This window comes from Myotis davidii, unplaced genomic scaffold (assembly GCF_000327345.1).
Source record: "Myotis davidii unplaced genomic scaffold, ASM32734v1 scaffold30, whole genome shotgun sequence".
NCBI classification, from domain to species: domain Eukaryota; kingdom Metazoa; phylum Chordata; class Mammalia; order Chiroptera; family Vespertilionidae; genus Myotis; species Myotis davidii.
In genome coordinates this window covers 323,512-336,993 of record NW_006282874.1, presented here as the reverse complement: position 1 = coordinate 336,993, position 13,482 = coordinate 323,512, and the positions used below count along the sequence as shown (strand labels likewise).

Below are 13,482 nucleotides of genomic sequence, written 5' to 3'. Positions count from 1 at the left end.
GCGTTCTCAGCGTCCCAAACTGCATTTCCATAAGAACACATCTCCTCCTCTAACCTCCTTCCTCAGAGAAAGAGGCAGAAATGGACCACCTCCCCAGGCCCGCACTGGACAATACACTGCTTTCTCTCGCCTCCACGGCTTAACCTGCACCCAAATTCAGCCTCAACAGGGCTGGCTCCTTGCCTCCCAGTGCCAAGGCCCTGCTCCTCTGCCTTCAGAATCAGCGAGGGGCAGCGAGTGAGCGCTGTGTGCCAGGCACAGGCCAGGTTCTGACACGGGGTCTCGGCTCGCCCTCACAGAGCCCCATGGAGCCCCCTTTTCCTCCTTACCACAGGAGGAGCAGGCTCAGGGATTTAAGAGACTCGCCAAGTCAAACAGTTACATTTAAGTGACAACACCGTGGACGGCTGAAGTAGAATAAACTAAACTGGACCCTGAACGGGGAGACCTCCAGGCGTCCGGCAGTTAGGGTCCCTGGGGCTCTCCCCAGGACGGTGAGCAGGAGTGTGCCAAGAAAATGAGACGGGAGGGGGCGCAAAAGCCAGCTGGACGCCTGGGCGCTGCTGGAGGACAGACATTCCGAGCCCACAGAGCACTGGGGAGGGGCTAGGGTGGCCCCACCTGGGAGGAAAGCACCTCTTTCGGGGCAGCTCTGTGGACCCAGAACTGGGCACAGGAGGTCACTCTATTGAGCCCTGAAGAGCTTTGTGGGGTGTCAGGAGCTAGAGGAGCCAGAGAAGGTCAGTCAGGTGAGCAAACCCGGCACCAGGCCCCCTGCTCAGAGCCAGCTCACTCGCGCGCCCAGAGCCGCTGCTGGGCCCATGTTTTGCCCTATGACAGCCCTAACTGAAGCGTCTCCTCACGGGAGCTAAAAATAGCTACCTTAACGCCAATGAGTCCCGACAGCCACAACCACCTCTGTCCACAGCAAGGCCCAGGGAGTTGCCATAGAAACTGGAGGGCACAAGTGGACCTGGCTACTTCAAGGTCTCAGGGGACTGGGGCAACCCCAGGGCACAGCCCTTGAGAGCACTGGGGCTATGGGCGGGCACACAGCTTCACCGAAGCCGCTAGTGAGCCGTCCCCTCAAAGGCCAGGAGAGCTGACGGGCACCCTGCAGAGACAAGAACCCGGGTCTGGCAGAGGGACAGGCCCGCATGCAGCAGTGGCCCCGACCCAGGTGGAGGCCTCTGGGCTGCGGTCCCTCCGCGACAAACTGGGGAGGACAGCCCTGCACCCGGGCCCTGCCCAGGGACCATGGATGTGCTGTCTGGTGCCCAGCCCACCTGCGCCCAGTACTCAGGCCGCTCCCTCTGCCTCGCAGACGTGCACATGGACGTGCAGGGAGAGTGCGGAGAGTGAGGCCAGCGGCCCCGCATGGGGCCACCCAGAGTGGAGGCTCGTCCAGCGGACTTGCTATCCAAGAGGACTTGGAGGAGCAGAGCACCCGCGGACACTCTGCAGCTCGTTCTGCTCCTCCCGGTGTGGACAGCCTCCCCGTCAGGTCAGCCCGGCAAGCGAGGGCCTAAATGTCAGAAAGCGGCCGATCAGAGTCCAGTCAGCTGGGAGGAGGGCTTGAGCTGAAGGACACCCCGAGTGGGGGCCGCAATCAGGCCCCTGCAGCCCTGGCTCCCCTCAGCCCACGTGGAGAATAAAGGAGCACAGTGGGCAGGGGACCCATCTCGGGGGCCAGAGCAGCCGGGCGAGGCCATCCCAGGCCCTCGGTCCCCAGGGGCCAGAGCCAAGCTGTGAGGCTTGTCCTGTCGATACCCTCACGCCTCCTCACAGCGTATGTGCGCCCGACACTGCTCAGCCTGCCTACTCACAGCCCTCTGCCTGGACGCAGGCTCCACTGAGGTGCCGCCAGCACCTGGACTCTGCCTCCCTTCCCCCACTTTGGGTCACGCCGCCTCTCCTGTGCACACAGGGGCCCTGCCACATCACAAGGCCCAGCTCAGCCTCCTCGCCTCCTCGTGAGGCCCAGGCAGCTCCCACCAGGGGCTTCAGGGCGCCTCTCCAACCAGAGTCTGCGACACTGTGTCAGGCAGCGCCCTCCCTACCATCTGTCCGTCTTGTCTTCTCCTTGGATGGCAGGCTTCCCAGGGCAGGACTGACTTTTTTGTTTGTTTAAATATGTTTTTATTGATTTCAGAGAGGAAGGAAGAGGGAGAGAGCTAGAAGCATCAATGATGAGAGAGAATCATTGATCAGCCGCCTCCTGCACGCCCCTCACTGGGGATTGAGCCCACAACCAGGCATGTACCCTGACTGGTTCATTACAAGGGTGCTTCCTGCAAAATGGGTTCTAGAGCCTAATGCCTTGCAATTTGTGCAGCGCATTGAAGAGGCAAAGGCTGTACCTGGCCCTCCTGTCACTGTGACCTGACTAAAGTGCAGGCATTTCAGTTACTAGCCTTGTATGTGTGACGTTTTTTGTTTGTTTAAATATGTTTTTATTGATTTCAGAGAGGAAGGAAGAGGGAGAGAGCTAGAAGCATCAATGATGAGAGAGAATCATTGATCAGCCGCCTCCTGCACGCCCCTCACTGGGGATTGAGCCCACAACCAGGCATGTACCCTGACTGGTTCATAGGTCGACACTCAACCACTGAGCCATGTCGGCCGGCAGGACTGACTTCTGAGTGAAGGCTGCTATCCCGGCCGCACGGGCGCAGGGATTGGGGAAACCCGCCACTCTGGGATGCTGGTGGCAGCTGTGGCCGCGCGGTGTCCCTCCCTAAGGGGCCTGCCTCCCGCCCATGTCTGCGCTGCACTGCCCGCACTGTGACAGCAGGCACGCATGACACATTCTATGAAAACATCGTTTCTGATAGCGGCACAACAGCCAATTACGCAAACGCACCACAGTTTACTAGTCACGCCCCGTCGGCGACACTGGTGCTCCCAGGGTTTCTACGAGTAACAGCGACACACTCATCCCGTGCTCAGCACTCGCCTGCAGCTCAGATGGTTCCGTGTCAGGAGAGGGTCCGGGAGGAGCGTGCTCACTGCCCCCACAGCCCCCAAGGCCTTGCTGTGCGCAGCGGGATGTGCTCGTTTTCACGGGAACCTAACATCTCACGGCATCCCCCCAACACGGAGGCGCCTCCTCTGAAGGTTCCTGAACACCTGTGGACACAGGGAGCCACACCCCTAGGGAACAAGGACAACATGGGGGGAATATCTGACTGTGACCAACGCCCTGAAGGCCCAGGTGAAGGGCCGCGTGGACACAGCCTCCCTCAACACGGGGCTGCCCTCACCCCCCCGTCTCCATGCGCAGCGGCAGACGGGGATCAGAAGGTAGCCCTGAGGCCCCCGAGGAGGAAATGATGCCTGGTGAGTTTCTATCAGTCAAACGTTTTCCAAGTACAAAGGTTCCTGAGCCCAGAAGCTTCGCCCGCCGGCCCGGGAGCCCCGCGGGCACTGGCCCGCTGAGATGTTCCCAGCGAGGTCCCCGTTAGCATTCATGACGCACGGCCTCGCCCCTGTTTTAGAGACATCCCCAAACACAAGGAGCAAACACAAACAGTGCAATGACTTCACAAAGCAGAGCCGCCCCGAGGGGAGGGCAGAGGCGCCATGTTAGGCAGGGTCTGCGTGAGCAAATGCAGAATCTGCTCGAGGAACAAGTGATTGGAAACAGAAGTTCCTGTCCACTAGCCATCGATAAACAGCCATGAGCAGGCGAGGCGACCAGTAGGATGGAGGGCTGCGCAGCACCCACCAAGCTCCACACACAGCTGCCCCCAACCCCCAGGCTGGCTGGGGATGAGCCCAGCTCCTGGGCCTGGCCAGCCCCGTCGTGCTTCCTGCACCCAATCCCAGGCTAAGGGGCGAGGTCCCCGGGAGCCTGGGTTCTGCCCCCAAAGAACAGTGTCTGTTTCCCAGGACCAAGCACACCTGGCGAGATGTGCTTTTCATAAATGTTGAATAAATAAAAGGTAGCACTGTATTCTGTACATTTCTAGTATAAAAGGATGGGCCCTGTGACACCCATCCCCAGCCCACAGCCACCACCCAACCCTTGGGTGAGACTTTCATGGAACAACCGCTCACTCCGTCTGTCAGCTGAGACGGGAATGCACATGTTGGTGTAAGATTTCCATGCCAGGCGCCTGGGTACAGGCTCAGGAAAGAGAAAAGCATCAATAAGATGCTCCATCGCAGGAAGAAGAGAAGCAGACACTCAGTGCCTTCTGATGACAGGGGAGCACAGGGGGTGTGGGGGCACGTGGGGATGTGGGGACGCAGGGACATGGGATGGGGGTGGGGAACACGGGGATGTGGGGAGAGGTACATGGGATTCGGGGATGTGGGGAGTACATGGGGACTCAGTGCCTTCTGATGACAGGGGAGCACAGGGGGTGTGGGGGCACGTGGGGATGTGGGGACGCAGGGACATGGGATGGGGGTGGGGAACACGGGGATGTGGGGAGAGGTACATGGGATGCGGGGATGTGGGGAGAGGTACATGGGGATGCGGGATGTGGGGAGAGGTACATGGGGATGCAGGATGTGGGGAGAGGTACATGGGGATGCAGGATGTGGGACACTTACCGCTGGCACTCGCCCACATGCAGGATGAGCTCCTCATTGCCGCGGGCGCTGAGGCTCAGCTCGTGCTCCGTGGAGTTGAAGACGTCCAGGAGCAGGTGGCATTGCCGGGTGCTGCAGGGAGAGATGAGGGAGGCTCAGAATCGCCTGGTGGCCGAGAGGAGAGCGGCTCTGCCTTCTCTCCCCCCAGAAGGTCCTCCCCTCCTTGAGGATGTGGGCACTGCGATTCATCAAAAATGCCCAGTGCTCCTGGGCTGAAAGATGACTGCGGCGCATTCCGAGCAAAACTGTGGACTCGGAAAAGTGGGTCTGGGGTCCTCCTCGGTCCCGGGTCACATGCTCACAACCCTGCAGTGGCCTGAACAAACCACGCGACTGTGAGAGGCAACTGGAGTCTCCTCACTCACAGGTGTGGGGACCAGAACACTTGATATGTAAGTAAGGCAGGGGGTGGGAAGGCGGGCACTCGGCCAGCGTCGTTCCATGAATGCCACATCCGCGTCACAGTCCCATCAGCCCCTGCTCCCTAGGGTGCCAGGCCCGAGCCCGGTGCGGGGTGCCGGGCCCTGGTCCTGGGGAAGAGCCCGATGCTGATGTGCGTGGCTGCTGTGGGTTCTCACACCCCTGCTCCTGCTCGGGGCGTGGAAGACACTGGGGGCTCGCTCCCCCACTGGAAGCCTCCGCTCCTTCGTCCTCTCTCCCACAGGGAGGCCGTGGGTCAAAGTCCTCGCCAGTGAGGACAGACTGCAGGGTGCTCTCCATCCAACAGAAGACAAGGCCCGAGGGGAGGAGGTGCCCGCCCTCCCTAGAGTGCCCGGGTGCGAGGAGCTCATCAACCACTCGAGGCCACGAGGAAACACCATGGGCTGCGGGAGGCGGGGGGCCAGGAGGGGCTGGGCGTGTCGTGGCCAAGCAGCTGGAGCAGCCCTCACGCCCCCGCCCTCCAGGCTCATTAGCTGCACACACAGAACAAGACCGACCACATGCTTCAGTGGCGTCGGCGCCATCGGTTAAGCTCCCATTACAGGTAAATGCCGCCTAGAACGAACACGGTCTCCCAAATGCCAAGCATCTCAGCTGCACGTGACAGGTCGCCCATGTGCCTGCTGATCTGCGCGGGGCAGCGTGCCCACGGCAGCAACAGAGGCGGAAGCCACTCTCCTTCTGGAGGAGCAAGGGGAGCAGTTTTCACAGAAAAGAGACTCAAGGAAGGAGGCCCCACCTGGTGTGACCTCCAAGCAGGCCCCGCGGGGGCATCTCCTGAGTGCGGACAGGGCTTCCTGGTGGGGAAGGGACAGAGGGGAACACCGTGAGGTCCCTCCTCCCCATAACCCAGGGCTGTGCTCCTGGGGCCTGTTCACGGGGAAGGATAGTGAGGCCCAGGCGATGACTGGGACCCAAGGCAGCACTCAAAGCCTCTAGTTTTCACAGCAGACAAACCAGGTTCCAAACCAAGCCCCACCCCCTGCTCTTTCCAGAGAAGGGACCCGAGGAGAGCGGGGCAGTAACTTCTCCGTGGGTGTGCACATACACACGTGCACGTGTGCACCCACATATACACACATACGCACACGTGCACACATATGCACATGTCATCAAAAAGGCCAGGGCATCTGGGAAATATCCATTTTTCAAATGCGCACCGGAGCCTGGCCTGCAGGGAGGGAGAGCGGCAGCGTAAGGCTCTCGCTGCCGCGCGGAAGAAGCATCCCACACCCGCCTTCAGAAGGGCAGGTTCGCAGCGGTTGCTCCTGGGCCCTTGGGTGGGGGTGTCTCCCCAGAGGTTCAGCTCTTAGGAAATATTCATTAGCTCTGACAGCTGCCTACAACAGGCCTCTTCACTCCGCTCACGGGAAAATGGGTTTCAAAAAACGATCTATCCGCCTTTGTCATAACTTCATGAAATCTTTAATCACAGCAAAATCTTTCATCAGAAGAGGGAGTTGGTGAAACATTTATCAGAGGAGGGAAATGGATGACTTTTAGAGCGGGGAGGGGAAGGTTCCAACATCTGTGTCCTCGCTCCCAGCCGCATGGACGGACATGGGCACGCGGCTTTCTGGGCCCTGTGTTTCGGCTCTCTGGGTGCCTGGACCCACCCTCTCCTGCTCTGACTGAGGACGTGCCGGTGGCCTGTGCCCTCTGTGACCCATGAATGGGTTCCCTTCCCAACCTGCAGCCGTGCCCACCTGTGTCCGGGCTCTGAGCACCTTGCCCGCCACGCCGAGACAGAGCGGACATGAACCCGCTTGCTTTCTATGTGGGCTTTTTCTCTCCCTGGGCCCGTCTTTCTGAAGTACAGGGAAGCCCCGAAAGCCTCCTGGGAGACCTAGGTCAGAGCAGGTCCTGCAGGACAGACCCACCGCCAGGCGTGGGGGAGGGCAGGGCAAAGGCCTGGGGCAGGGAAGGACCTGGGGGAGGGGGAGGCGGGGGTGGCCAAGCCCTGGGGGGAGGGGAGGAGATGTCCCAACACAGAGGGCAGAGCATGTGAAACTACCTCCACATGGTCGGCACCCACCGTTCCCTCTGCCGAGAATCAATCTTATTAACCCGCCTACACGTATAAATACCTGTGGATGCGACGCAAACGAGAAAAGCAGGGTCTCTGCCCGGCCCGCTGAGCATCATCCACGCACCAGGGGGCTGCCAGTTCGATTCCCCATCCAGGACACGTGCTGGATTGTGGGCTGGATCCCACGTAGGGGCCTTGAAGGACGCAGCTGATCAATATGTCTCTCTCACATCAAGGTTTCTCTCTCTCCTCTCCCTCCCACCCCATTCCTCCCTTACTCTCTCTCTAAAACAAATGGAAAAAGTATCCTCAGGTGAGGATTAAAAAGAAAAAACTTAAACAAACAGCTCAACAAAAGGCAACTAAGCCCCCAGTGAGCATGCTGCTCCGCACCGTTAGGGAAGCAGCAGAGAGACCCAGTGCGGACACCACGGCACTCCCACTGAAGTGGCCCCAGGAGAACACCGACAGGCCGAGTGCCAACGAAGAGAGGGTGCAGGGTCCTTTCTCTCCTGGCCCCGGGACACTGCCCTCCGAGAGCAGCGGGCGGTGTCTCCTAAAGCTAAGCCCACGCTGACCTGTGTGTAACCCTGCAAGCCCACTGGGTGCTCCACCTCGAGAAATGAAAACGCTCCTTCGCACAGTCGGGACGAACAGGCGTTTATGGCAGCTCTACTCATGGTCCCAAGAGCTGGAACAGCCCGAGGTCCTTCGGCTGTGACGGGCCTCCCAGACAGGGTGACCCTAGACAAGGGAAGCTCCACAATCACGAAGTCCAGCTACTGACACCTGCGACACGATGGATCTAAAAGCAACTTGGTGACCAGAAAGTCCCCTTCAAAAGCTGACACACAGCAGGATCCCATCTCCACCACGTCCTGGAGACGCTGGGCCTGAGAGCGAATACACAGGAGGCCGGAGGGCAGGTCCGCAGCACTGGACCAGGGTGGGGCGGGTGTGACTGTGAGGAGCACATGATGAGGTTTTGGGGTGACAGATCTGCTCTTTTCCTGATTGTGGTGGAACGTGAATCCAATGTGTGTTAGAGCTCACGACACTCCATGCTAGAAAAGTCCATTTTGCTATGTTCATTTAAAACCTTTTACAGTGACACGATTAGAAAATAAATGGCACAACAACCTTGATGAGCTCGTCCGAATGCCGGTTTGGTTGCTCAATAACTGTAATGTCTTAGGCAAGTCATTCCATTCCTCTGCGCCTCAGTTTCCCCAATGAAGACAAGGATACTGCTGCCAGGGGACTATGGGAGGCTCCCAGGGGGAAGCGTGACGGTGCTTCCCGCACCCACAGGAGGGTGTTATGTGACTGTGAGGCGGTGGCAATCAGGGCTGCTGCAGGGAGCAGTGAAGGCAAAGCACACACCCGTGCCCACAGCAACCCCTCGAACTGCCCAGGATTGCCTGAGCCACAAGCGCGCTCGAGAAATTCCCTCGCCCAGGACCGAGTCTATCCACACACCATGCGCCATGGCCAGGAAGCACGGGGCCTCTTCCTCCCGATGAGGTCCATGGGTACCTCCAGGGCCTCCCAGGGTCCGAACATCAACATCCGGTCACTCCTGGGAGCACAGACTTGGGTGACTGCCAAGCCCAAGAGGGCACCATGGCCTCATGCACCAGGGGCCAAATCCGGGTGGTCTCCTAAAAGTCTATAGCTGCCTAGTTTCCCATTCTGTCTTCTTTCCAGAACAACTCAGCAGCCCGACTCAGCACAGAGGGCTTCCTTGTGTGTGTAAGAAAGCCAGGAGCTTAATCAGTCAAAGGTGAGGGGAACAGAACCCAGGGTCTGAGTGCTCCTGGTGACGAAGCCATCGCCCACTGCACACTGAGCTGCCAAGCTCGCGAGCGTCCTCGAGCCACGAACACCCGGCCGTCCACGGAACAGGGTTGCTCAAGGCATCATGCAAGGGCCACCTGCAACCCAAGCTCTAGAGGAGACTGCACCAGACCCAGAGGCCGCCAGCAGTGAGGTCACAGAGAGGTGGGGCAAGGCCACGAGGCCCCCGGATGTACCGAGGTGAGTGACATCCTGCAGAAGGCACAGAGCGGCTGCCAGAGCTGGTGTGTGTGTGACACGCGTGACGCGTGCCTCTCTCCCTAGCACGTGGCACACCATTGCCGTGTGCATGGGCACACACACAGGAAAATGATGACACCACTTTTCAATGATCCACCTTGCATGAGGCCCTGCATTCAGCACTTAGGTACACACTTTGGCAGGGCCTGCAAGATCCATGTCATCTCCCTCCCAGACGAAGGGAAATGGTGCTGGGAGACATGTGAGTGCACAGACACAGGCACAGAGCCAACTGAAACCAGGTGCAGAGACGACCTGGTGCCTGCACAAACCCATTCTCGTTGCATCTAAAAGCGATTACACACAGAACTATAACAACTGGGGGAAGACAGACCGAGACAAATCAGCGCTGCCACGGCCTGACTCCCGCCTGCAGCCGCGCTGCCGGCCGGGGCAGATGGGAGCTTCCTAAATGGCCGGGATGAGCGCCGGGATGTGTCAAGGGGGGTGATTTCTGTAAATAATGGGACCGCTGTTGTGCCCCACGCCCCACTCGGAGGAGTGCATTTTCCTCGCAGCGTCTCTGGCCGGATCATTTATCCTAACAGCCGAGGAAAAACTGCTCCCTGGGACCGAGGAGGCTCGGCGCTCAGGCGGGGCAGGGCCCATCCATTTCAGTCTCTCCCTGACCAGATTACCGGGCAGCGGGTGTGAAGAGGGACTCTCGGAGGTAATTGACCTCCTCCATAAAAGCTGACCGAGGGCTGTGTGCGCCCCGGGAGAAGGGAGGCAAACAAGGAGGTCGCCACCGCCATCTACGCCGCGTGGCGCCGAGGAGTGAGCCCTGCCCGTTACTGTCCGATGCCACCCTCTTTCCACCAGGAGCCTCGGCGGTCACCCCTGAGGGACAGACAGGCTGAGGTGGAGGTGAGCCCAGGCACCCGCACTCCCCGGCAGAGGCCCTGGGGCAGAGGCGCAGATCAGGTGCCAAGAGGCCACAGCTCAAGTCCCCTCTCTTCTCCTCACTCATGGACAACAGAGGATGAGTTAGAGACAGGAACCGACGCAGTGCTGACATGGGTGGGGCTCTAGAGCTGAAACGGGGTGCTGGGCACCCCTGGAATCAAGTGGGCCCTGAGGAAGTAGGGTTTCCCTGCCGCCTTTCACCACTGAAACATCACCAACGAGAAGAACCGCATCAATGATCAAGGTTCAGAGCGGAGCAGGCACACACTCTCCCCGGGACCGACGACGGAGCATCCACCAAACAGGTGCGGGAGTTGTGGGCCACCTGCACCCCTTCCTTCTGAGACGTTTCTTACATTCGTCTCCTCGGTGTTTAATGTTATTCATATGCTACAAGGCCTCGGCTGCAGAGATGTATTATCAACATTTCTCCCCATGTGCAGCATGCCTTTTGATGAGCTGGGGGTGGGGGTGGGGGAGAGATTAACTGGGAACCTGGGAACTTATACGCATAAATACACAGCCCAAGGTCACAGACAATAGTGCAGTGAAGGCTGGGAGGGGTGGTTGTGGGTGGCGGGGGGTGGGGGGGTGACATCTGTAATATTTCCAACAATAAAGATACATTTCAAAAAGAGAAGCCTGAGCCGAGCCATTCCTTCTTGCCCCAGCCATCCTCCAATTTGGGGAAGACAAACAGTCTTTCCCACTAACTAAACCTGTGCATGAGAAACTGTGAGCTCCTCTCAGAGAAGAACCCCTCTCGTACCGCTGCCCACGGTGGTCTGAAGTGGACACATGGTCTGGCTTCCTTCCCCCTGAAGGAGACCAGGCCTGGGAGGAGAGAGGCCGCTGGGCAGGGAGGGCTCCCGGGCAGAACAGCCTGATGCTCCAAGTGAGAGGCTGGGCAGCCTCGGCCACACACAAGTCTCCCGGGACGTAGAGTGATGTAAAGAGAGAGGCTGCCTCCTCCGGGTGCCCCAGTGCAGGTCGGAACCCAGGCCAGGCTCGGGGCAGTGAGCGGGCCGCATCCACACAGCGCCGACCACACACGCACACACTTACACACACACGCACGCGTGCACACACACATACGGCAGTGGCAATGTCAGCATGACCGCTACAGCATGGGATGCATGCGGGGGACCTCCATGCACTCTCAACTGCCTGAGGCCCTGTCTGCTTCTTAGATGAGGCCCTGAGACCCAGGGTATCTCAGCAGCCTGGGGTGAGGGCCAGGCTGAGGGGAGGGGGCAGGGTGACTGCCCAGGTGGAACTGCACACACAGGGGCTCTGGAACAAGGGACACGCAGCAGTTACCTGGTGGCCGGCAGAGTGCTGACTCGCGTGAAGAACACTGACGGCTCCACCTCCACGCGCAGCCCCAGGGACAGGTCCCTGTAGTAGCCTTCCACGTGGCCTGGGCCTCCGGAGTACTTGAAGTTCAGGATCGCTTCCAGGGCCTGCAAACATGTAAAACATGGCGTCAGTCCTTGTGAAGTAGCTTGTTCCTGCAGGAGGTGGCTTCGCATGGGTGAGGCTGGGATGCGCGGGGTAAGGCCATCTCTCCCACGGCGCGGCCCTGGGCGGCGTCTCTCCTGTGGTCACGCTGAGAACAAGGTGAATAAGGTGTGGTCATCGGTCAGGAAACGCTGAGGGATGAACGGGGGAGTGAATGAGCTGATAGACAAATGGAGCCGGCCCTCGCCCAGTGTGCACAGTGGCTTCCTCCCTGCAGGCGCGCGGGCAAGAGAGCCAACAGCTTCCCGGCGCTGGCCCTGCACAGCCTGGCCTGGCAAGCAGCAGGCTGCCACGTTAGCTGTTGGCTGGCTGCTTTTTTAGGGTAAAATTAAACGCCCGCCACGGAGTGAGGTAGCAGACACCCCGGGAGCTGGGAGACAGACACTGTCAGGTACCACAGAACAAGGAAGGAGTCGTCTGTTTCTATTTTCTTGGAATTGGAGGTTTCTTTGCTCTGTCGAGAACCAGGGGAAAAGACGTCATTACAGAAAGATAACTGTCTAATTTGTGAAAATCAAGTTCAGAAAAGGTCTGTGAAATCACTGAGTCTCGCTGTCTTTCTTCCTTGATTGAAGAGAAAGCCTCCTGGCTGCCCAAAACTGGAATGTTTTGCTAAGACCACCGAGCGGGTCGGAAGGCAGGAGACCGGATGTTCAAGTGTCTCAGCGACAATGTCATGGAAGCAACACGTCCTCTGCCAAGACACGGCCCCTCGGAGCATGGCGCAGTCCTGACTTTGAGAACAGACTGTCACAGCCAGCAGTCATGGGCAAGGCACTAGAGGACAGTATTACTCATTTCTAGGCAGTCAGTGATTGTGCGAGCTAAAATGAGAGGCCTTTCAGTAGCTACCTTCCACTGAGGGCCTACTACGTGCCAAATTCTCTGCTGAGTGGCCTAAGCACATGAACCCTCCCGTTCTTAAACACGTTTTTATTGATTTTTAGAGAAAGTGGGAGGGAGAGGAAGAGAAACATCAATGAGAGAGAAACATCATCGATCAGCTGCCTCCCGCTCGCCCCCTACAGGGGATCGAGCCTGCAACCCAGGCATGTGCCAGGAATCGAACCGTGACCTTTTAGTTCATCGGTCGATGCTCCACCGCTGAGCCACGCTGGCTGGGCAACTCTAACTCCTTAAGAGCCCTGCAGGGAAGTCCTGTTTTCACAAACAAGGCTCAGAGTAGTCAGGTGACTGGCCCGGAAACAGCACACCCAGGACATGAACACGAAGCCATATGGCCATACAGCCTGCGCTCTTGCCATTTATGCAAATTACTCAGAATAGCGTTCGTTCACCCATCCAATCATTCACTCACCAGCCCTAGAGGGGTGTCTGCCCCGTGAGAGAGGATGGCAGAAGACTCGGTACCACCCCGAGGGGCTGAGTCTACTCAAAGACACAGGCCCAGAGACAGCAAAGATAAATGGTGGTCGTGACAGGGAAGGGCAGGCTACACGAGGACAGAGAGCAGCCAGCATGGCGTGTGCCTGAGGGACAGGGCCTGGGTAGGAAGGGACCGCACCTTTCAGGAAAGCAGGGTCGGGCTCTGACCAGATTGAAAATGGACACATAATGGAGAAACATCAGGTCACTGAAACCTCATTTTTTAAGACGCCAATGGAAGTGGCGATCCTCTGAGGTAGGCAAATCCAGGGGCACAAAGCGAGACTGGTTATCCCGATCACGGAGGAGGAAGAGGACCGCCACGCGGGGCAGATGCCGCCCACATTAGCGGAATGACAAAGGAATGACGCACACAATTCCGTGCCAACTGATTCACCTGCTTAGATAAGTGGACGCGCTACCAAACGGGGCACGAGGAGACAGACCCAGGGGAGTCTCCCGGCGACTGAACCGCGGATGCACCGTAGAACGGCCTCCTCAAA

At 58.8% G+C, this 13,482-nt stretch overlaps 1 protein-coding gene across 5 annotated transcripts in view; it reads right to left on the bottom strand.

Moving 5' to 3' along the window:
* The window catches only part of TRAPPC9 (trafficking protein particle complex 9), a 169,490-nt gene that overhangs the window by 47,712 nt on the left and 108,296 nt on the right, over positions 1–13,482 (bottom strand). For all 5 annotated transcript variants that reach the window (XM_015561498.1, XM_006753258.2, XM_006753260.2 and 2 more), the window contains 2 exons: positions 11,393–11,535; positions 4,561–4,671 (listed from right to left, as the gene is read on the bottom strand). In XM_015561498.1, coding sequence (XP_015416984.1) covers positions 4,561–4,671; positions 11,393–11,535 — 254 coding nt within the window. The remainder of the gene's footprint in view (positions 1–4,560; positions 4,672–11,392; positions 11,536–13,482) is intronic.